At 37.2% G+C, this 24,834-nt stretch overlaps 2 protein-coding genes across 2 annotated transcripts; both read right to left on the reverse strand.

The window, feature by feature from the left end:
* Positions 1-2,148: 2,148 nt before the first annotated feature.
* LOC124836096 (xyloglucan galactosyltransferase MUR3-like) lies at positions 2,149-4,406 on the reverse strand. Its single transcript, XM_047311168.2, has one exon. The coding sequence runs from the start codon at positions 4,222-4,224 to the stop codon at positions 2,545-2,547; it is 1,680 nt and encodes a 559-aa protein (XP_047167124.2). The 5' UTR covers positions 4,225-4,406; the 3' UTR covers positions 2,149-2,544.
* A 5,811-nt stretch (positions 4,407-10,217) lies between these two features.
* LOC148198018 (ABC transporter C family member 5-like) lies at positions 10,218-24,475 on the reverse strand. The gene is made up of 12 exons (XM_088115370.1): positions 24,152-24,475; positions 21,701-23,944; positions 21,264-21,584; positions 21,099-21,185; positions 19,176-19,871; positions 18,915-19,079; positions 18,389-18,683; positions 18,063-18,277; positions 17,524-17,829; positions 11,196-11,259; positions 10,839-11,078; positions 10,218-10,706 (listed from the first exon to the last, which is right to left on the reverse strand). Exons 2-12 carry the CDS (start codon positions 23,813-23,815, stop codon positions 10,594-10,596), a joined length of 4,617 nt encoding a protein of 1,538 aa, XP_087971496.1. The 5' UTR covers positions 23,816-23,944; positions 24,152-24,475; the 3' UTR covers positions 10,218-10,593.
* Between the last annotated feature and the right edge of the window lie 359 nt (positions 24,476-24,834).

The raw sequence follows: 24,834 nt of genomic DNA on the forward strand, positions 1-24,834 counted from the left end.
TAAATAAAAAGTCTTTGAACAAAGGTGAAGAAAAAATTAGGTAGAAGTGGTTGAACAATGGTGAAGCAAAAGTTATTTTTTTTTGGATTTATAGAGAATAATGTTTAATTATATAAAAAGTTAACCCTACGTATTCTCTATCAAAACCTTTAAAATAATGAATTAATATATTATATAATGATATACTTTTTCTATATAATTAGACTCAGATTTAATTAATGTTATTTTTTTCAATAAACTTTATTATTCAGCTTTCAAAAATTAAGTTTAGCCTTATTTATGCTTGGAAATATGTAATCCACTTGGGTGATATGTGTATATGTATGTCTTAAACCCAAGGAAAGTATTATCTATCTTTTTCACAAGCTCTATCAATCAACATTTTATAGAGGTAACTTATTATTTATTGTTTAATTTTTTTTTATATCAAATATATAACATTTATAAACATTTTTGTCCTATTAATAAAGTAAATGGACAATAATGATTATTAAAATTAGAATTCACTTAATATCACAGCTACTTACGACCTTTTGTAAAATTTAATGTTAATTATTCTTAACCAGTGTCCCCAATGTATATTTTATATTTTCTTTGTTATTTATCTATAATTTTTTATCTATATTGCTAGCCATGCTTTTTCGGAATCCCTCGTATATATTTCTGTAAAAGATTTGTGGACTGTATATATTTGGTTATCCGATTCATAACACTGCCTGATATCTATGGTTGAGGAATAGGTGAATAGAAGCCTCATGATGCAGAGACTAGTTGTGGTTTACGAAACGGGAAAACAATACTCATATGAAGGCTTCAAAAACCATCGATAAGCGTAAATAATAAAAGACTAAACAGATAGATGGATGATATTAATGCAGAAGTGACCTCGTGCATTACATCAGATGTCGTGTTGCCAAATGCCAAGAGTGTGTGTGGTACATGCCATGTCATGCCATGCCAGAGCTCACAACTGAAAAACAGAGTCATGCATGTTTCTTTCATTCAACTCCTTTGGGTGTATACCTGCATGTGTATCCAGCTGATTCACTTCACATACCAGACATACATCCTGGGTCTTGTGGAGACACTGACAAAACAAAAAGCCAGAAACTAGTAAAGCAACAAAAAGTTATTCTCCTTGTTTTCAGTGTCAGGTTCCCTGAACAAATCAAAATTTCCATATTTACTACCTACAAGAATCCCCTTTGTAGCAGTGTTTCAGTAAGAAAGACTGAATTGTTATCCACTCATTATTTTCAAGTCCTCTTCCTCCTGCTATGGTAGTCTCACTTTTCTTGGTGTAGAAAATTTTAACACAGTAAGAACTTTTATTGTTTTCTATAATTTTCAAATTATTTGTGATCTTTGACAGAATATAAAAGAATAAATAAATGGAATTCATATTTCATTTATCAAATATTAAAGAGCCAAATCAAACATTTGACATCAAATACACGATTATATTATTGATCAGACAAACGAAATAAATTATTGATCGTGATTTTATAGGCAATAAAGTTTTTTTGCATAGCCTTTTATAATCACTTTCCCCGCAACTTCTCTTCTATCTTGCTTCATTGCACAGTCATACTGAACAGAGAGAAGGACATTCAGACATATACAAGCTAGCAGAGTTTTCTAAAATTAAAAAGACGCCAAATGCTATGGAATGCCATGCAAGTAAATTCACCACGGTATAAATCCCAAGTCCTAGATAATTTCAGTGAGAAATCTATGCCAATTTCCTTTTTTTTGTACATTCACAATTAAGGAAATCAGAATACTCTCATCTGTCAACTAAATTAAAGAGTAGATTTCATTGTGCGCCCAATTTTTGTTTCTAATTCTGAATAAAACAACAATAAGGGATCAGAAACGGGAGTTTTTCAAATCAGAATCAAAAAATAACCGTAGTTTTCATTAGATGCATGCTTTATCGGGCCATGTAATTAACCAATCAAACAGATGAAGGCCTGAAACAGTATATTAATACCACCCAACATGTTTGCATCATTTGGCTAAAAAAAATAGATAAACAACTGGTAAAATATAGCAACCGAAAACATTTTTTTTCACGGTTATCAAAATAGAGTAATCTATTAACCACAATCCAAATAAGGCCACTAACAATGTAGGCAACTCTGATAATGCAGCTGCCAAATGATATTATCATTCATTGAACACTTCCGCTCATTGACATAATTTTGTTTATATTTCCTATATGAATCAAGGGGAGAAAATATAAAGTAACAAAGAAATTATTAATTTAGGAAAATACATCTAGAAATACATATGACAGATATCAGGGAAAAAAAAATCTATATAACAAAACTGTAGAAAGCAGCGATATCTCTCCATGCTAGTGGTTTTCAACGAGAAAGCCTGCTCAGTAAACTCAGGTACATGCTCTGGAGTAAGATCGTAGCAACAACCCAGCAATTATTTTATAGCTTTAATTCTTCCCTAATTCAGGGAAACCATTTGAGTCAGTAACAAAACACATCTAAGAACCTACAGATGCAATTTTTACCTCCCCTGCCTGAATCAAGAAGTATCCCTTTGCTCATTTTTCCAAGAATTCTTTGCAGCCTCAGAAGACAAATCACTGGAATCCGCATTTCCATCCTTGGGTTTAGAAAAGAAGGGATCCCATTCATGAGGTCCAACCTCGCGCTGTCCCGCATCCAACAACGCATACTTCCAACTATTCTCCTCAATGAAATTATCATCGGTGCGACCTTCCATGATGTCCTTCCTCAAATTGGTAACCTTGTCAATCACAGCCTGCACCGAAACATCAAACGCATCCTTAAGAGTCTCAAGTTTGGATCGAGGATCCGCGTACACCAATCTAGGGATCAAACTAATGACCTCCTCTCTCATGATCCTGACTTCCTCCTCGGGAATCTGTCTAAGCCTCTCTTCTATACTGACATTCCTCTTCCGAATATCGTCCTCCGGAATGAACACCGAGTACTTAGTATAATTCTTGGGAAGGTGCCAAGTGTATTGAGTGTAAGCCGAACCCGGATGAAAAAACACAGGTATACACCCAGCTAGCATTGAATCAAAAGCAGATCGTCGGGTATAGGAATCCCCTTGAGGCTGAAGGCAGAAAAGTGACCCTTGAAACATCTGCATTATGCTGCTCGGGGAATGACACTTACTCTCACCAAAATCACACTCCAACAACTTACCCACCTTGGATCTCTTACACTGATCAATAATCTGCCCCCGAATCGATTTCGGGTTATCCGGACGCGGAGCCCCGGCGAAAGAAAACAACCACTTCCTCTCCAACCTCCGCATCCTCTCCTGCCAGATGAAGACATCATCATCCTTAGCAGGGTGAAAATAGGTGGGATAAGGAATCCCAAAATCATTCGCATTCCAGGGACTCGACTCCACCACAAGCATGGACATGTTCCGCGCCGCAGGTAGAAACAAAAGCTTGTTCCCCCAATCCGATTCGTCCTCACTGAGTCTTCTAAAATCCCACGTGATCCTCCCCGCCACGAGAAAATGGTCCCTCCCGTTCATGATCTTCCACTCGGGCCTCCTCACAAGCCAATCAACGAGATCAAGCGACGCAGAGTCTCTGACGGATATGTTATAGCCCCAGAGGTAGCGGGCGATGTCGAAGCCGGCGTAGAAGGGGACGAAAAATGCAGCGGCAAGGGAAGGGTCCTGGGTGAGGCAGTCGTACTGTTTCATCCGGTTGCTGAAGATGACGTCAACGACGAACTGATTGGTAGCGTACCAGCCGGTGTCGGAGAAGACGCCCTTAACGTTTTCCAAGGGGGGGCCGAGGCCGGCGTTGGTGGTGAACTTGCACATGTTGGTCCAAAGGGAAAGCGTTCTGCACTTCTTCAACATGTCCTCGTTGAAGCGGGAGGGGAGGTCGTGGACGTAGATGTAGCGGCCTCCACACCTGTCGGACTTGTTGAGGGCGGTCTGGAGGGCACGTGCGAAGGGAAAGGAGGGTGGCGGAGGGGCTTCGATTAGGGTTTGGGAGCCAAGGCTTTTGCGAGGTTGCTGAAAGGTGACGGTGATAGGGGTTAGTTTGGGGGATTGGTTTCCGAGAACGGCGAAGTGGAAGTAGAGGAGGAGGAACCAGAAGAATGCGGAGAGTGTTGCCAGGAAGCAGATGCGGGAATTAGGGTTCCTGGCGGAGGGTTTCTCCATCTCGTCAGGGAGAATGGCCGCCACGGGGCGCCGTCTCATTGGACTCCGAATCCGATTCCGATGGAACTCCGGCAGCTCATCGAAACCCTACGGAGGATAAGGAATGTGAATGTGGATGAAATCAGAGGATTGAGGAATGCATATTGGAAGATATCTGTGGCGGATTGAGATGAAAAGGAAAAAAAAAAGTTCAGAGTTTGAAGAAATGGAGAGTTTGGAGATCAACAACGTGCGCTGGTAGCAACTGTCGCGTGTCGGTGCCTTCGTATGTTCCTCTAACACACACCTCCCGTCACGTGTCGGTTTCCCCAAAACTATTTACTATCTTTACTAATTTTATTATTGGTTTAATAGCCAATTTAGTCCTCACTTTGGTTGAAAAATCTCAATTTAGTCCCTCGTTATAAAAGTGTTTTGAATTAGTCCTAACTTTTAAAATAGTGGGTCGTCCTTTCTGTTAAATATAAGTTAATAAAATTAATGGATGATGATGTGACACAACTTAAAGCTAACGAGGGACCAATCTAACACATCAGCTTTAAGCTGTGTCACATCATCATCCATTAATTTCGTTAACTTATATTTAACGAAAGGGACCAATCTGACCCACTATTTTAAAAGTTAGGACTAATGTAAAACACTTTTATAACGAGGGACTAAATTGAGATTTTTCAACCAAAGTGGGGACTAAATTGGCTATTAAACCTTTATTATTTTATTATTACCTCTATAAATTTAATTAACAAGTGATGATTGATAGAAATGAAAAATAAATAGCTGGTTAATTACTTTTAAAATGAATTATTGGGTGGTAGTTGTAATTAATACTGGTTCAGTTAATAATAATTGTAATTATTGAAATATTAATGACTTTATATCACTAGTTGTGCTGGTGGGATTGAAGACATGATTCAACAGACTCTCTTGGACTCATTTTTAAATGGAAATTTTGATTCCAAAGTAAATTTTGATTCAACAGTGGAAGAATTTTTCACCGCGAAAACGTTAGAGCTGGGTTTATAAAAATAGTTAACACTTGATTACATTTGACTCGTAAAGGAATTGTAAAATGTTTCTCCGTCATCTTCAAAGAGAGGAAATCTAGGAGAAAGAATATAGAACAAGAAAAAAATAGTTCATTTTGTTTTATTCTACCGTTTGGAATGGTAACAGGACAGAATGGGATGCTGCAAAAATAATTTCATTTTGCATGTATGTAATATTTTTTCGATTACATGCGGCATAAAAGAGTTTAAGATGAATGTTTGTAAGTGATTATTAAGATATGTTTAAATAATTAATTTGATTTATTTTTAGATAGAGTATTTGTGAGAATTAGAACTTTAGGAATATATAAGTCAAACTTAGTTCAGGTAAGGAAAATTTGTTATTTTATGGTAGTGTTTGATCGAATGAGTGGATAGTAGAAATGTTGTCATCAGAGTTTGTGTTGTAAAAAATATAACATGTTGATTTGATTGGTGTAACTAAATTGTGATTGATTTTTTTTTCCTTAAGAAATATGATATTGAGAAGTTTATATGGTTGAGTTATTGGTTTGACCTAGATATATCATTTTGATCAATTGATTCTATTTGAAGATATTTTTCAACTAAATTATAACATTTTTTAAAATTGCACCTAATCGATTATCTAATATATGAATATAATTTTTTAAATTATGTAAATTTATTAATGAGCTAACCAATTGTTGGACAAAAATGAAACATTTAATTTCAAAAACTTATAGATGATTTACCTACAGAGCAAGTGTAAAATAAAATATTGAATGTGTGTGAAGCTTGGAGTTTTTTCAAACGTCTTTTTTGTATAAAATAAAAGTTTAGGCTTTTTTTTGTCAAAATTGACTCTTAGAATGTTATTTGATATGTATATGTGATTGATATGAATGTAGTTAATTTTTAAAGGTAAATACTATATTAAGCGACTTTTAAGAGATGTATTGAATGAGAATTTTAAGAATAAGATTATTCTCATTCTATTAAAATTGAATGCATCATCATTTTAATCTATGCAGGTAAAACTCTTGCATTAGGTCTTTTCTCAAGAAATACTACTAACCTTTTTAGTACTAATATATCTTTATTAAATTAATTATAAAATTATGTTTTAATTAAATTATTATGAGTGACAATTAATTTTTACAATAAATTGTTTTATTTCTTTATAACTAAATACGATTTACTTTTACTTATTTTCAGTTATTTTACGTATTTTTCATTTTTTTCCCTCTCCTATTTCTTCTTTAAACAGGAAAATAACTTTTGCACTTATAATTTTACTTATACAACATTTATACAATAATAAAAAAAAACAACCATACAATACTGTAACACAGAAATAAAATATCATCTCCATTATCGTAGATATGAAGAAGAAAATAATATTTCGTACAGATTAAAGAAACAAATTAATTACACTTTAATCATTTAATATTCTCAGACTGATTCAAAAAACGTGATACTTTAACAGAATAAAAAGGTGTAAGCTCCGTTCTGATATATAAATAACAAAATTAAAGTAAATTAACTCCGTCAAACTGTCCTATAGGGTCGCAAATCGAGAGAAGACGCTGAAAAGAGAAAAAGTCGTCACAATCACTTTCCCATAAATTATTAGGTTAAGCTCGCTCACTCACTCCACTAATCACTCCCGACAAATCTACACATTATTACAGATAAACACATCAAAAGTGACACGTGTCAACTAATAATGCCTTTAATTGTGGCCATAACTATAATTTTATTTCGTAAAAGAGAGGAAACAAAAATTCATACTGAAAAATAAATAAAAAAGTTTAACCATTTTCCAGGTCCTTGCTAAGAAGTCTCAATTAGTTCTCAATTATTTTTTTCAATTGGATCTTTATTTTCGAAAAATTAAAGCAATTAAGTATTTACTATTAGTTTCGTACTAACATCGTTAAAAAAGGTATCACAGTTCCAAGTTTTTTTGAATTATTTTTATTTTTATTTTTAATTTCTTTTAAAAATAAAATAAAAAAATGTCTCGTATCAAACTGATATTGTGGCATGTGACAATGAAAACATGACACTGACAGTGTCACGTGTCATCATATCATTGCATTTTTCGTGGAGAAAGTTTCTATTGAAGATCAAGAAGAAACTACCTTTTAATTATTGTTTTCACAAAAAAATTCTCCAATTTTTTATTTAAAAAAAAGTGAATTTTCACATCAATAATGTGTTCAATGAGCTAAATCATTTCGAAAATTTACACCACTATGTTATATCATTGTTTTCTTTTAACTCGTATAGGTATATTTAATGAACATAATTAACATTTATATAATTAATTAAATAAAAATATAAACAAACTTAATATTGTTAAAAATATATAATAAAAATATCAATCTTGTTAAAAATATAACAAAATTGTTTAATTTTTAAAATTAGGACTAAATTGAGACAAAATAAAAATAAAGAGACCAAATTGAAACAAAATAAAAATACAATAACCAAGACTAATACAATGACATATGGCCTGACAGTAACACGTGGCACAATATCAGTTTGACACGTGACATTTTTATTTTATTTTTTTTAAAATAAAAATAATTTTAAAAATCAGGAACTGACACCTGATACCTCCTTTAACAGTGTTAGTATAGAACTGACGGACCTAATTGTTTTAATTTTTTGAAAATAAGAACTCAATTGAGAGAAAAAATAACTGAGAACCTAATTGAGACTTCTCAGCAAAATTAAGAACATCGAGAATGATAAAAAAAAAATTATTAGTATTTGATTTAGTCCAAGTGATTGAATTTTAATTTTCTTATTTCTTATTTTGGGTATTAGTATTTGATTTAGTCCAAGTGATTGAATTTTAATTTTCTTATTTCTTATTTTGGGGTTCGAGAAAGAAACTTGAAAACCACATTTATTTATGAACACATGTTTATGTCTTCTCGTGTTTACAATAGTAGTGGTTGTGAATACGTGCATTCATCAACCACGAATCTTCATCTTCCAGTGGGCTACCCTAACCAAACATTTAATGTTTAATTTATAAATAGGAATACATGGATTATTTTTAATAAAAAATATTCATCATACACCATTTTTTTATGCAAGGAAAAATATATGTATAATAATAATAATAATTTTTCTTACTCCAGAATATCAGTTATTTTTTTTAGATGGAAAACTTATATCATTATCACATTTAATAGTCTTACCTGATTTAAAAATTGAAGCTTAAAACTGTTTAATTCTTTTTTAAATGCTTATAAAACCGTAATAAAATTCTAATATCTAATGTGAACAATAGCTTAAAATATATGGTAATTTATATTACTAAAAAAATAATAATAATAATATTAATTATTCTAGTTGTGATGGTCCATTGCAGGCCTTATAAACAATTCTAGAACGGCAAAGAGAGTTCTTTAGGTTGAAAGCGGCATCCAGAATTTGTTAATTATGATGTCCAACATTCTTAAAAGTTGACCTTGACATACATGAAAGGAACAAAACAACCATAAGAAGAAGTCAAACATGAACACATGATTAGCTATGCCATATAATGCCCCAAAATAATCCAACAACTCAAGATGAATTTATAGCATACCTAGTTAGTTAGAACACAATAATGACGAATCTAGTTGAGAATATAAGCACCAAAAGAAACATAAGAACTAACAAGTTTGTTATGCAAAGGCAAAATCCAAATCTGTTGTGCCAGAAAAAATTCTCGCTGGATGTGGGAATTCCTCTGTCAACCTTCAAGTTTTCAAAGTATAAACTAACTCCTGGATCTCTCATCCTTACCTGGCTACCGTGCAACACCGAATTTGAGACACCTTGAACATTGTTGTTCACGTAAATGTTGATGCAACAGCAATCCTTTGGGTCAACCTTTGTGCTTCTATGGTGAATGTGCATCGTGGCACCCACGTTTTTGCCATCCAAGTTGATGTATTCAAAGGAGTCGTTCTTGAACTTTGACTCCATGAGAGAGTCATCAGTTGTTCAAGAGTGTGAGAATGAGACACTTCTTGCTGCTATGGGGAATATCGTTGTTTCTGCTGTCGGATGCCTTTGATTTCAGTTTTGACAAAGTTTAAGATTGGATCCAAAGGTTTCCTATTGCTGAAGGAACCCAATGTTCGACATCCTTGAATTACTTGAAGCACACTCTAAGTGGAAAATAAGAAAAAGAATCTTATACATTCCAGAAATTTTATTTTGAAAATGTTATTTCGGAAATTCCAGAACTTCTATTCTGGAGTTAATAATTTCGAAGTCAGTTTTACAAAGATGAAATAATCATTTTAAAATGTTAATAGGGTGCAAGAAGAAATTGATGGAGTGCAAAGAAGCAATTTATTAAGTCAATAAGGGCCGAATGACAGGCTAGAGAGAGACCCGTGTATAAATTACTACTAGTATTAAATCTCGAATGATTAGCTTTTTAATCATGCAGAGTGATAATTAAAAAAATTTATGGAAGTTATTTCTTAATACAAAAAAAAAATATATTAGTTTATGGCTAATTGGGTCACGATTGAATCATAGGGAAATTGGTCCAAATCTAGAACATAGGAGACCTAAACATGGCTATTGCTTCCTCCATTTCACTGTTCCTAAGTGCATCCCCACAATTACAGGAAAAGTTCAGCCGTAAAGGAAGAAAATAAAAAATATGAAAAAAAAAATCCGAAAAGAAGTTTTTTCCAAAACATATCTAATGTAAAAATACCCTGAAAAATCTCATTCTAAAAAACTGATTCTAGAATACGTTCCGAAAATTCTGTTTTGAAAAATATTATTCTAAAAATTAAAATTTTGTTTCAAAAAGTTTTTGTTTGAAACATGTAACCCGAAAAGTTACTTTCATGGAAGATAAAATGGGCATGTTGAAAATTTGAGGGCGTGCACGAAAAAGTATATGAAACTACTGTATTAGTAACAAAAATTAAGAAAACCAAGAAAATTAAGAAACATTTTAGAAAAGATAACTACTATAACATTTAGGGAGGAGATGGATACGAGCTTAATTCTAAACTTGACTAAGAGAAAATTGTGGAATACAGAAAACTAGATTAAACTCTACAGTTCTCTCTAACAGTGCAAGATCCTAGTGCCTCATTCTACAAACTACTTCGTTGCTTTCCTGTAAGCACAGATACTCTTATTGTTTGTTACAAAGCATGCTAACCATGCCTGAATTTCTCAATTCTAAGGGGAAGAATCAAACAAATTTCTGCCAGTGGGGTGCTTGATTGATGAGGCACAAACCTCTCCTTTTATTTGTTTGTTTCCATCTCGTGGCTATGCATGCCCGGAATGCAACAGTGGCATGTAAGGTGGCATCACTTCCTGCTTCAACTTCTGAACTAAAGACACCGACATTCCATTTGATCTAAAATTCTGGTATACCACTCGAACGTGATGAATACTCAGTCACCAACTTCAGAAACATGGAAGACTTGTCCTCTAATAGTTTTGTAGGCGTGTCAAACTCTGCAACTCGACCTGCAAAAGTATCCAAAGGTTAACTTCAGAAGCACATACTAAAAATCCATAATGCAGTTTTTATATAAATAGAGAAGAAGAAAAAGGATACAGGTCATGCAGAAGAACAAGACATTATGCTTTTATACGCACCATCACTTAGCACAAGAACTTGATCACTGTCGATGACAGTAGGTATACGATGTGCAATGGTGCAGACAGTGCAGGCCTTGAATTCACTTCGGATGATCTTCTGAATAAGATTATCTGTGGCGGTATCAACTGATGCCGTTGCTTCATCCAGTACTAGTATTCTTGACTGCTGCAGCAGTGCTCGGCCCAGAGCAACAAGTTGTCGCTGTCCTACACTCCAATTATCTCCATTTTCTAGAACTGCAGATTTCAAAGTATTTGTTATGTTTGCTACTTGTGACTAAACACTATTTTTTCTTTTTAAGGGGTGAGGAAGGAAGGATACTGTAGCTTTTCATTTGTCTTTTGGCCACCTACCTGGTGTATCAAGCTGTTGTCCTTTGTCACGGATGACCTCTCCAAGCTGAGACTTGTCAAGTGCCTGAAAAAAATTAAAACCCAATGGTCACTGTTAAGTATCGTCGTATAGAAACACAAGAAACAAGGGGAAAAAATACTATTTTCTATATTCAGTAATTCTGAATTCATACAATTCAGAATACAGAACCAAAATCAGAAAGAATGTAAGTCTATCTGCCCTCCGAAAGTTCCCAGGTCCCCTCACACCCTTTATTCCCTCTCTCCTCTAATGAAAAGATACCCCCATGATTTCACACCTTCCATATCAGTCATTCTGTTATTTCAGAATCAAGGACGTGTGCATGTGGCCCCCAAGTGATGGGTTTCCACTTCTTCCTCTCATAAACCTGGTGATTTTTTTTACTCTGCCCTTGCACTCCTCCCCCTTCATTTGTATCAATACCTACCCCTCGAAAATTCACCTTGTCCTCAAGGTGAAGTTCAGGAAACGATTCCATCATCTTGTGCAGAGGTTCCCACGAATTTTCACAAGCTGGAAGACTCTTCCACTTCACTAACACTTCCATAGTCTGTTCTGTTTCTCCTCTGACTGCTAAGACTTCTTCTGGTTGGACTTCGAGCTCCAAGTCTTCAGTCACAAAAGGGGATAGTTGCTGGACAACAATGTCATCAGCCAACCTTGGTTTCAATAATGCCACATGAAAGATAGGGTGAACTCCGTTCCAATTCTTTTCATTCATCTCCTGCAACATTACAGCCACCTCTTCCATAGGGGTTGCTGTTACATCACCTCGAACTACTGGAGGAGGGTCCTTCCGTATAAAACCTTGAATGGTGTCAGTTTAGTGGACTCATGATAGGTTGTATTGGTACCAAAATTCAGTCCAACTGAGCCATTTAAGCCACTGTTTGGGTCTCACTCCTGCCATGCACCTCAGACACGTTTCAAGACAGCGATTCACCACTTCAGTTTGCCCGTCTGTTTGTTGATGATAGACAGAACTGAACTTTAATTTGGTTCCTGCTAGCTTGAATAACTCAATCCAGAAAGACCTCATGAAGACCTTGTCCCTCTCTAACACAATCGACTCAGGAAACCCCTGAAGCTTTACCACTTCCTTCAAGAACAGCTCAGCAACTTCCTTGGATGTGTAAGAGTGTGTCAGGGCAAGGAAGTGGGCATATTTACTGAAACAATCTACTATGACCAAGATAGTATCCTTGCCACCGGATTTTGGTAACCCTCCAATAAAATCCATGGAGATATCTGCCCAAATCTGTTTTGGAACGGGTAGGAGTTGCAGCAGCCCTGCAGGGCTGAGGGTTTGATACTTGTTTCTTTGACATACTTCACATTTCTTCACATACTCTTGAGATCCTTTTATAAGTTCTAAAGAAACCCAAATGCCCTCTTACAGCTGAATCATGAAATTCCCTCAGGATTGAATTGATTTTAAGGGACCCCTTTGGAATAACAAGCCGACCTTGATAGTACAACCTGCCCTGGTTTATGTTATACCCTGAATGCTCTCCATTCTTCACTGCTAGGTCTTGGATTATTTGCTTCAACCTTTCATCCTGCTCAATTTCTGCCTCAAGATCTTCCCACTCCAAGAATTTGACTGTGTGGATGGCTGCATATTGTATTCTTCTAAGGGCATATCTGCTCTATTTTCCTTTCCTGGTTTGTATTTAATGTCGAAGTCATACCCAAGCAACTTGGAGATCCACTTATTTTCTTCCTCACCCGTTAGACTTGGATCCCTTAAGAACTTCAAACTTCTCTGATCAGTATGGATTATGAAATGCCTTCCCAGTAGGTAATGCCTCCATTTCTATACAGCCATGACCACTGCCATCAATTTTTTTTCATAAACCGACTTGTTCAAGTTCCTGTCAGAGAGTATTAAAACTGCACCAAGGTCGTGACCTGAAGCATCGGTTTCTATCACAAAAACCATTGTAAAATCTGGCACAGCAAGCACAGGCACCTGTGTCATTGTTGTTTTCAGCTGCTCAAAAGCTTTTTTGAGCTGGTGCATCCCACTAAAAGCTGTCTTTCTTCAGCTGTTGAGTCAAGGGCCATCTTCCCATACCCCTCGAACTTTCTGTAATATCTTGTGAGGCAGAGGAAACCTCTCAATCCTCTCACATCTTTAGGAATTAGCCAATCTACCATAGCCTTTATCTCGTTAGGATCAGCAGCTACTCCTTGGCCCGACTCAATATAGGCTAAATACTCAATACTCCTCCTTCCAAAAGAGAATTTCTTTTTGTTCACCACCAGACTATGTTGCCTTAGAGCATCCAGCACCTGTCACACATGCTCATGATGACAATCTACACTCTTGCTAAAAATAAGGATGTCTTAGAAAAAGACTAAGGCAAACTTTCTCAAATAGGGGTGAAGTACCTGTTCATGAGAGCTTCGAATGTAGAGGGTGTATTAGTAAGCCCGAATGGCATTACTAAGAACTTATAGTGACCCTCATGCGTCCAGATAGCAGTTTTGGCTATATCTTCTTCCCACATTCATACTTGGTGATACCCCGATTTTAGATCCAGCTTAGTAAAGATCAGAGCTCCTCCCAATTCATCTACGATGGGTATGGGATACCTTTCTGGTAGGGGGTACCTGTCTGGTAGGGTGAGCTTGTTTAAGGTCTTATAGTCGACACAAAACCGCCATCCTCCATCTTTCTTCTTCACTAAAATAATTGGACTACTATAAGGGCTAGTGTTGGGTCGTATGATTCTTGCCACCAACATTTCTTGCACAAACTTTTCAATCTCAATCTTTTGATAATAAGGGTACCTATACGGCCTGATATTTGGAATAGTAGTGTTGCCCTTAAGATGGATGGCATGGTCACAATCCCTCTTTGGAGGCAATTCAGTAGGGTCTCTGAACAGATCTTCATAAGCTGCCAAAACATCTACCAAGGCTAGGTTGATGGGCCTCTGTCCCTTGTATGTATCATCATATTTGTTACGGTATAAGGTAGGGGGTAATAATAAGGTTTGGAAAGTATATGAGAAGGAGAAGGAAGGTAGGAGGGAAGTGAGGCCGAACGGTATTGACCATAAAGGTCGAATGGTGGAAGGCATGGAGTGGTATAGCCGAATGGTGGAAGGTGGTGAAGAGCTGGAGCCGAACGGTAGGAGGCAGGGGGCGCCGAACGGTAGGAGGCAAGGGGAAGCAAGTCGAACGGTGGAAGGCGGGGAGAGGTCAAGTCGAACGGTAGAAGGCATGGAAAGGTCAGGCCGAACGGTGGAAGGCGGTGAAGAGCTGGAGCCGAATGGTAGGGTGCAGGGGGAAGCAAAGTCGAACGATAGTTGGACCCGATCGGTTGAAGAGTGACTATCCTAACTGGGACAACAATTAGGATAGGCGGGGAATATTTAGAAATAATTATAGTAAATAAGAATATATCTTAGGGAAATATTTTATTTAGAACAATATTCATATTTTATTCTAGGAAAATATTTTATTCTAGGGAAATATTTTATTTAGGAAATAATTAGTATAAATAAAGGGGAAGTCTAGGGTTAAAGGTATGCTTTTGATTATTGAGTATGGTTGACAGGCGACTATGCATCCTGTGAGGGAGGTTATGCTCCCAAGTAATTGAAGGAGGATATTCTCTCAATTATTGTTTACTTTTTTTTATCCAAATATTACCATCAATAAAAGAGATTCATTCGTCCATTATCATTTGTTTATTGTTCTATTACGTGTTGTGAGAGTGTGAGAGGTGGTATTTGGCTAGTTTACTGGTACGTAACAATATTGGTTGGACAAGACAGCACATATCCTTCTCCCTCATTAGTAAGAGCCTTCACCATCGCCTTCCAGGATGCTTGAGATTTGTATACTCACCTTTATCTCGCCAAGTAAGAATTAAGTTTTTAAAATTTGCTTTGACATTCCCTAGACTAGCCAACCAATCCATTCCTAACACCAAATTTGTCCCTCCTAACTCCATATTAAAAAAAATTCTGCACAATAGGAATGCCTTCCACTGCAACTTCCAAGTGCTTGCATATGCCCAGATTCCTCACCTTGGCACCCGTTCCTACCTCCAACTCATAGACCTTTGTGTCATTCACTTTTAAGTTGAGCTGCTGAACTAATTCCTCGGAAATGAAATTAGCCAAAGCACCACAATCCACCAATATTAGCACCTCCTTGCCCATAATCATTCCCACCACCTTGAAGGTTCGATTGGATGTCAATCCTTCTTTGCTTTTCAAAGAAATCTGCAATACTTTGTTGGCTATAGGTTCTCCCTAATCCTCATCATCGTCACTAACTTCCAATTCTTCACCTTGGGATCCTTCAATTAATACAAATTGAAAGTGTTTCAAATTGCATATATGATCACGACCCTAGGTTTTGCCACACTTAAAACAAAACCCCTTTCAACTTCTTTCTCTCAATTCTGCTTGAGAAAGTTTTCCCCAGTAACAAATTTCTTCTCCCCATGATCCGCATCATGCAACTTACTATTCATTCCTTCCCTATTTCCTCCTCTCTCCCACCTAATGAACCCATGAATATGTCTTCCCATTGCCTTCTCCAGCGATGTCTTTTTGAAATTCACGAGTTCCGATTTGCGCAGAGCAATATTCTTCTGTTCAAGCAACAAGGGTCCTATCCATGAGCTCCTCAAGAGACCCCATCATATATAATTTCAATTATGCCTGAATCTTTTCCTTCAAGTCGTTGAGGAAGATTCCCTTCAGCATTATTCTCTCTTCTTTCTTCAGTTGCATTCAGACTGCTCCCTGTATTTCAACAGAGTTGGTCTGCTGCAGGCTCAACAACGGGCCATAAGGATTTTGTACCAACCCTGGTTGAAAGTGTTGAATCAACGCCACGTCCACCATTGATACCAACTTAAAGCCTTATCTTCCAATGCTATCACTACAGTGTCTAATTCCCGTACTATCCAGCCATAAGCATTATCTCCTCGAAATATTGGAATCTGAAGTTTTCGCCCTCCAAAATCGTGTGAGGATTCACGGCTACTAGTTTGTGTCGTGTGGCTAGCATCGTCTTCACTCTCAAGCTCACCATCAGTGGCATTGGACATGGCCTCCCTTTTGTGTGAACGATGCTTGTGAGGTTGCCCCCTTCATGACCTTTTGATTTTTCAACTCCACCTGTTGTTGCTCAAGTCCGTCTTTGCATTGCTCCATTGCTCGATGAGTTAGTACCATACACTCCCAGAAGCGAGTGATCTGATACGTATAGAAACACAAGAAACAAGGGGAAAAAAATACTATTATCTATATTCAGTAATTCTGAGTTCATACAATTTAGAATAAAGAACCGAAATCAGAGAGAATGTAAGTCTTTCTGCCCTCGGAAAGTTTGCAGGTTCTCCTCCTTTTTCCCCCACGTAATTCTCCCCTCACTCTCTTTATTCCCTCTCTCCTCTAACTAAAAGATACCACCATGATTTCAGACCTGCCACATCAGCCATTTTGATATTTAATAATCAAGGACGTGTGCATGTGGGCCCCCAAGTGATGGGTTCCCACTTCTTCTTCTCATAAACCTAGTGGATTTTCCTACTCTGCCCTTGCACTCCTGCTCCTTCATTCGTATCAGTCACATAACGCACAAAGTGCTATTCAAACTGCCATAATTTTAAAAAACTCAAGAATTATTAGTCTATTTTCTTATGCCATAACTTTTGCTTAGGAATAAAGGTATAAAGTGGTTTATTTGATTTGGAGTGTGATATTAATAAAGCTAAACAAAAGATCTTCCAAATTAGGCACTGAAATTACTTGTCAGTCAAGGACAAGTAATCAAGTACCCAAGTTTGATTAGTCCCAAGTTACTTTTGATACCACATTTAGCTCAAATAGAGGGTTACTTTTGGCATATGTTGTGAGTTTTCTTCCTTATCCACGGAAGGTACATATGTGGAGGAAGTTTGTTAGGTATGACATAGTGAACGATAGTGGAGGCTCTGCTTGTTTTGTTTTTGGTGGGGGAGTTTAAAGAAGTTTACTGCATAGATTACTTCTAAACCAAATATTGAAGAGTTTTTCTTTATATTATTACTTCATGTTCTCATTTTCCACTTTATCAATATCTATTTTCTGTTTGATCTCTTTGCTTGTATATCCTGAACTCCGTGTTAATCCTTAGTCCTGCCTTATTAAGAATATTTCCATTTCTCTTATAATAATTTGACTGTTACTATACATAGATATCCACAACTGAACACAAGTAAACTTTATAAGCAGCTTTCTGAACAGATAGTACAAGCTGTGCAAAAAAAGCGTGGAGTTATGAAATAAAACCAACCTCCCAAATCTCTTTATCTGAGTGCTCCTCAAGAGGATCAAGATTGCCTCTGATAGTCCCTTCAAATAAAGTTGGATCTTGTGGGATGATACTGAGATGGCTGCGAAGATCATGAAGGCCAATCTCTGAAATATTTATGTTGTCAATAAGGATACTTCCACTTGTTGGTTCAATCAATCGAAATAGTGCCTGAATTAAAGTAGATTTTCCACTGCCAGTTCGTCCAACTATTCCAATCTTCTTTCCACCAGGAAATGTGCATGTTACTCCATGAAGCACCAAAGGAAGGTTCTCCTTGTAACGGACCTTCAAAAGAGACAGTGTAAGGATAAGAGAAGTGGAGATCCAGTACTCGTGATGGGACAAAGCCAGTTGCAGCAAAAAAATCATAATAAAGATATCAATGTAACGTGGCTAACAACTAGGATTAGATACTGTACATAAAGAGACATCATACTACTCATCAAGAAATAAACCATAAATATTTGACTAGAAAAAAAAGAAAACAAAAAGAATAAATGTGAAGCTGAGCTTGGAACCTTCAAATCAATTATTTCGATTGTCCCATTTTCTGGCCATGAGGATGGAGGGCGAGAATCTTCAATTATAGTGGGTGCTTCACTAGGAATTTGGCTGTACTGATATATTCTTTCAATGGATATAATTTTATTTTCAAGTTTGCAAAAGCTGAGTATCCACCGTGATAAGCGTGCATTTAAATTTAGGCCATATGTCACAGCAAGTCCAGCCATGCCTATAGAGAAAAGGTAACAGCAATGAGAACAGAATAATATTCCATTATCGCAGTCAGCATCCTGTATAACCAGCACTTGTGAAAGTAAATCTATTTTCTAAGAGCACTTACTGGGGTCTATACTTCCTCGAGGAAAACTCACAAGCAATACCATGCAGAAAGAAAATACAAAGGTTGACAGTAACTCCATCCGCAGGCAGAGCCACTCAATTGCAGAAAGACTACAAAAGAATGGTCGTGCAAAACAATCAAGAAGATAGAGGTTCCGCTTCATGAACCTTTTTTCTTGTCCAAAACCTCTGATGGTGGATGCTCCAGCAATTGACTCACCAAAAAGATGTATAATTGGAGACTTCTGGATGCTAACAATACGAACCAGTTCCCTGGAGGATGCCATATAGTATTTCTGCAATGGAATTGGTTGTTGGCTAGACTAAATTAAAACATAGGGTTATATACAAACATTTAAATAATGCAATGAGATTGGAAGATTACAAGAACTTTTTGACCATGTACCCTCTCTTTTACTTGGAATAAAGTTCTTACTTTTCTCCAAAGAAAGCAGTTTTTTTTTCTTTTATGCAAATATTCTGGAAGAGCAGTTAGAAAGATTTTAAGCTGGACAAATTCTAATTACCTGCATCCACAAACAAGCAACAGCCATTGGGACAACTAACAGTAAAACTTGCCATGTAACTTCTGTCATTACCCCAACAATACCAATAAGTTGAATTGTTGTTGAAGCAAACCCGCCAAGTCTAAAAGGAATGTCAAGATCCACAACACTTTGATCAATCGATACCTGGTGGGATAAAGGTGACGCATTATAATTATCTACACCATACAGATAGAGATACGATAAAAAAATAATAGAAGATGAGGACAAAAGAGAACTTACCCTATTCAAGATCCTTCCAGCTGGTGTAGAGTCAAAGAAAGACATTGGTGCATGGAAAACACTTCTAAGCATTTTTAAAAATAGCTTCTGTGCAGCTGCAAGGCCAAATGTAGCCACCAGAACAGCCCTTACAAATATAAACCATGAGCTGCCAAAAGCAAGGGCCATGTATACAAGAAGAAGAACTGAGGGAGTTACTTTGGGCAGGTCTCCTTCTGTTTGAGGGTTAGCCCAAGCCATCCACCAATTGCTAGCAATCTGAAGGAACTGAAACAATGCTTGTGCAATGATTATGAGAGGAATTAACAAGCCTTTATATGCGGCTGCCATGTATGACAAGTAGACCTTCATGCTGACTCTGCCTCTAATCCTCTCTTCTTCTTGAACAAGCTGTTTCTTTCTCGATCGTTTTGCTTTCTTCTTCTCCTTAATTGCTTTTTGATCTGAAGTAGATGCTCCTTCTTGCACTTCCTTGGCCAAACTGTCTATATCATTTGCAGAACATATGGATTTCTTACTGGTCATAACAGATGCCTCTAGAGATAAATTTTCATCTGAATCTTCAGAGGAGTGAGTAGGGATATCCATAGCCTCAATGGCTTCATGGTGGGCTGAAACCAGAGTATTAAAATCTGTTCCTGCTTGTAAAAGTTCGTCATACTTTCCTGACTGTATGATGCAGCCTTCTTTAAGCACCTTCAAGAATAGAAAAAAAAAATTAGAAAAAAATCATCTTAACATCATCACATAAGTTCTTTTCGGTACTTAAAACCTTGTTAAGAGAAGAAAAAACAGAAACTTCATATAACATGAAACATTTGAGTAGGATTCTTCCTACAAAAAGCTTCCAAGCACTAAAAAATAGATTTAGAAAAAAATCATCTTAACATCATCACGTAAGTTCTTTTCGGTACTTAAAACCTTGTTAAGAGAAGAAAAAACAGAAACTTCATATAACATGAAACATTTGAATAGGATTCTTCCTATAAAAAAGCTTCCAAGCGCTAATTGTACTAGTTGCAATGGGGCACTACCATAATTATACTATAAGAGAAATTACACCAAAATGTGATGTGTGTAGAAAACACGAGTCAAGTGCACTTTGTTATGAAGGATTTTATTATAATATATATTAAGCTTTCACTTAATTGTAGTCATACTGAAACCATCCTTTCTTGAAATGTCAAAGTTTTTGCTATCGTAAAATTGATTTGGAACGTGAACGTAACAACTCATGGGATTGGTTACAGGATAGAGATAATAACATAAGTTGGACAGGCATGGAAACCAATCGGCTCACAGTAGAAAACTTGAATCGAGTACTTCAAATAACAAACAAACAAACAAACAAACAAGAGCACCCACAAAAGGGTTTCATTGATCTATCAGAAAGGGAAAAGGGGTCCAATATTTCAGAAAAGGAAAAGAAGGTCATCAAATTTTGAAGGACGCAGTAAAAGAAAGTCGTGTGAGTCAGATTGTTATTTGTTTTAAGTAAAATAACTTCGGTCACGGGATTTAATTGCATCAGTGGAGGATATTTAGTTATTCCTAGTGTCAATGGATTTTACCCTATACATGTTATTTTTTAGAAGAAATTTGTTAGCAAGTTATGACTTGCCTTTCGTTTAAAAACACCAAAACGTGTAACTTGCAAAATATTCCTTCCATAAAGAAGCGAATAGGTGTACAAACTGACTTCATGTAAATATTAAGAGAGAACTATAATGCAAACAGGACATCAAGAGGAAAACCTCACTTTGACATACCAGAGGGCATCTTAAAAACTGAATCCTGAATCGTGCATCATGCAGGGAATACACAATTCAAAATTTAAGTGTGAAATAAAGCATTATCATAAACTTGGCCTCTTATTGCATGATGCCCGAATGTGCTCGAAAAAATTGTACAACACAGCCATACCAGTATCAAATCAGCAGCCGGAAGAAATTCAACTTGATGCGTCACATAAATGACTGTTTTATCTGCTAGTGCTGTCAATATATAATCCTGCGGTACCATGTCAAAGGGTAAGCCATATCCACAATTTTAAACAGTACTATCAACTCCGTGCTAAGGAAAACTAACCCTGAACAAGTCAGATCCAGTGTGAGCGTCAACTGCACTGAAGGGATCATCAAGAAGATAAATATCAGCATCTTGGTAGAGTGCTCGTGCAAGCTGAACCCGCTGCTTCTGGCCACCACTCAGGTTTATACCTCTATCACCTATAATTGTCTGATCACCGTGTGAGAAAAGTTCTAGGTCCTTTTTCAGTGAACAAGCTTGAAGAACACTCTTGTACTTTGCTTTGTCCATTGGGCTTCCAAAGAGGATATTTTCTTCTATAGTTCCTGATTGTATCCATGCTGATTGGGAGACATATGCAGAAGATCCACACACTCTGACCTGAAAAATAAATGAATGCATTTTGTAAAAAGTGTGAAAAATTACAAAGATTAAAATGTCAACAGACAGATTAATATAATAAAGAGGGAATCAAAAGCTCAAGGGCACCAACATACTTCCCCAGAAGTCTTGGGAATTTCTCCGAGGATGCAAGACAGAAAGCTTGATTTCCCAGAACCAACCATGCCACAAACAGCCACGCGCATCCCTTTTTCAACTTTCATTCTTATCCTTGATAGAGTAGGTCTGGAAGATGAAAGGTCCCAACAGAAGACACCGTCCTTAATTTCTATAGCAATGTTAGTGATGCCTTGTGGCAAGGCAATAGTTGCATCTTCCTGCAATTCTTCCTCCAGAAGGAAGCCAGATAACCGATCAAGAGAAACTTTTGTTTGAGCCATTGTTGACACCAAGTCTGGAAAATTCCTCAAAGGTTCTTGCAGGATCCTGAAAGTAGCCAGAGCAGAAAGTACACCCCCAGCAGTCAGCTGACCACCCAACAATATGGAAGTACCGAAAGTGACTGCTGAAACAAAAATCGGCGAGCTCCAGAATATAAAAGTTATGAAAGCCTGAGAATAGAGGGCTTTCCGAAGCCATTTGAATTCTACTCCACGCATATCCTCCAGTTTCACTCTATATCTGTCTTCCCAAGCTTGAAGTTTGAGAATCCTCATATTCCTCAGGCACTCAGATGTTTTTCTCATCCTCTCATCCTTAGCAGCCATTAATCTGTCTTGATAATCTTCTTGGATCCTGGCCACGGGAACAGTGACGACAATGGAAATTATTGTAGCAATCAGAGTTGCAACAGAGGCAATTCCAACATTCTTATACAAAATTGCCAGGGCAAGAACAATCTGGAGAGGAAGCATCCACATGTCATGGAGATACCAAGAGTAGTCCCCGACCCTCTGAACATCAATAGCCATGTAGTTAACAATTTCCCCACTTGTGTGACTTTGCTTGGCCAAGCTTGATATCCTTAACCCCTTTCGATATACCATTGCAGTTAGAGCCGACCTCACATGCATACCCATGATGTCCACCCCTAGATACCACTGCCTGGTAGTCATGGTCTCCACAAGCTTAGCCGCAAAGAATATCCCTGCAAGAACATACCCCTCATGTGGGAAAACCTCTTTGCCAACTAAGAAATCAACAAAATAACTTATCATGTATGGACCAACGTACGAAACTAGAGTGGTTACACCAGCAAATATGGCATTACAAGCCGCCTCCTTCCAAAATGACTTGAGAAGCGCCCATGCTAACGAAGGCTGCCCGGATGATGAGCTTTCTGCCTTCAATTTCTCCCAATTAGAATTCACAAGCTTATAGTTTGTTTTAGATCGGTCATTAGGTGCAACAAGGGGAATGTCCTTAAGCTCAAGAGGCCTTTTTGCGCCAATGGAAAGAAGGGGATTCAACCAAGACAAAGTGGCCAAGCTAAAAAGTCCAGCATCATTATAGGGAGTAACCTTAAGACAGCCGGGTTCTTCCTCAACAAGCAATGGTTGTTGCTCATCAGAAGTCCTACATATCTTTACACCAGTAACACCCCTGATTGCAACAATACACAAAAAGCCAAGAGCAGGAGTGACCGCAAAATTCGCCACAACATGAGAACGCAGGTGCTTGGAACCTTCCATCCAAACCCCTCTCCCATCAACGTACAAACCACACAAACAAACAACAAATAACACAAACCACCAAACTCTGAGCAAATTTGGAAACCTCTCACGCGCCTTGAACTTGCACTGCAAAGCCGAGAAGCAAAGAGCAACCCAAGCTAAACCCTGCACTAGAGGCACAGAAAGAAGAGCCAAACCCAAATCCCCATCCCTTTCTCTGATCAAGGCAAACCCATCAAACCCCAACACCAAAACATGCACCAACAAAACATAGAAACAAGACAACACCGACAACTTGAACCACGTTCCAATCCGAACGTCACGTGTTTCTAAATCAACACTATCACGGCCGCGGCTGGCATTGCCGGTTCCATTGTCCTTACCAAATCTAACTCCAACCCCTAAACACACAGCCACCCTCCTCGCCAAAAGAACGAACACAAACACAATAAAGAGTGTCAAGTTGGCACAGATTGCCACCACTTCCACCCAAGGCAATCCAAGGATGGCACTCCAAATACTCTCAAACGATCCCGAAGAAGAAGAATAATAAGAAAACGACGTCGGAGACGAGATTCCAATTTCATCGACGGCCATTGCTGTGTGAAGCAAAACGTGGATTCAGAAGAGAAAGTCGGTGGTAATTGAGAAGTTTCTAAAGTTGTGATGATGTCATCGAAACGCGAGTGATTGAAAAAAGGGCATTTCACCATCTGGTGGCAGATTCTGCAGACACATTACAGCGCAAACAAAGAGAATTTCGTCAGCACGGAACCGGAAGAGAAACAGAGGAATGTCACACAAAAACACAAAAAACAACAGGCAGCAGCACTTCTCAGTTCTTAAACCTTCCAAATTCAGACAGGGACAACAAAAATGAGAATCGAGAATCCAATAGACGAAGAGAAAGACAAAAACAACAAAAAGAATAACCTGGGTTGGTCTGAGAAATCGCTTGTGATCTTCGAAAAGCTACAATCTTTGAAGAATATCGCACCTGATTGAGAAGATAAATAGAAGACCGCGGCAATACAGAGATTGACAACGACAGTGACGGTGAAGATAACGATTAAGATAGAACAGCTACGAAATAAGTACAACAATGTCTTAGGTAGAGAGAGACAGAGAGAGAAGTGAATCTCTCTCTTCTGCTCTCTTTAATAGTCTGTTATTTTCCCTTTTAACTATGCTTCCGTCTCTGTGTGTGAATGATGCTGGCAATCATAAAAGTGCCGTGCGAGAATGAACAACTTTTGTTTTCTATATTAGGTTTAAGAAAATGGAAGATTTGGTGTAAGCTGAATGAAATGGAAATCCTTTTTCGCTTTAATAGGAATCCTGTTATACAGATTTTAGCTCAGTTCCTAATGTGATCTGGGTGACTCTCACAGTGACTCAGGCCTGCTTCGCTCATTTACCATATTATTTATTTATAGCTCCATGCCAGACATACCTATCAACTTATATACTACTATTTTAATAATCTTCTCTGCGCTATCATTATTTCAACAATATTACAAATTACTTAAATATGATCAATTATAACATAAACTTATATTTTCACCTCTCATTTACTACATTTTCATTACATTTTTTATTTTTAACTGATTTAAAAT

Source organism: Vigna umbellata, chromosome 5, assembly GCF_029865625.1.
Source record: "Vigna umbellata cultivar VRB3 chromosome 5, Vumbellata_1.0, whole genome shotgun sequence".
NCBI classification, from domain to species: Eukaryota; Viridiplantae; Streptophyta; class Magnoliopsida; order Fabales; family Fabaceae; genus Vigna; species Vigna umbellata.

Excerpts from the sequence above, each read along its gene's own strand:
- LOC124836096 (XM_047311168.2), bottom strand. The coding sequence starts at position 4,224 with ATGAGACGGCGCCCCGTGGCGGCCATTCTCCCTGACGAGATGGAGAAA.
- LOC148198018 (XM_088115370.1), bottom strand. The coding sequence starts at position 23,815 with ATGGCCGTCGATGAAATTGGAATCTCGTCTCCGACGTCGTTTTCTTAT. Across the intron at positions 18,684-18,914 it reads TTGCTTGTTTGTGGATGCAG|AAATACTATATGGCATCCTC; the intron begins GTAATTAGAATT and ends ATTCCATTGCAG. Across the intron at positions 17,830-18,062 it reads TCGAAATAATTGATTTGAAG|GTCCGTTACAAGGAGAACCT; the intron begins GTTCCAAGCTCA and ends TCTCTTTTGAAG.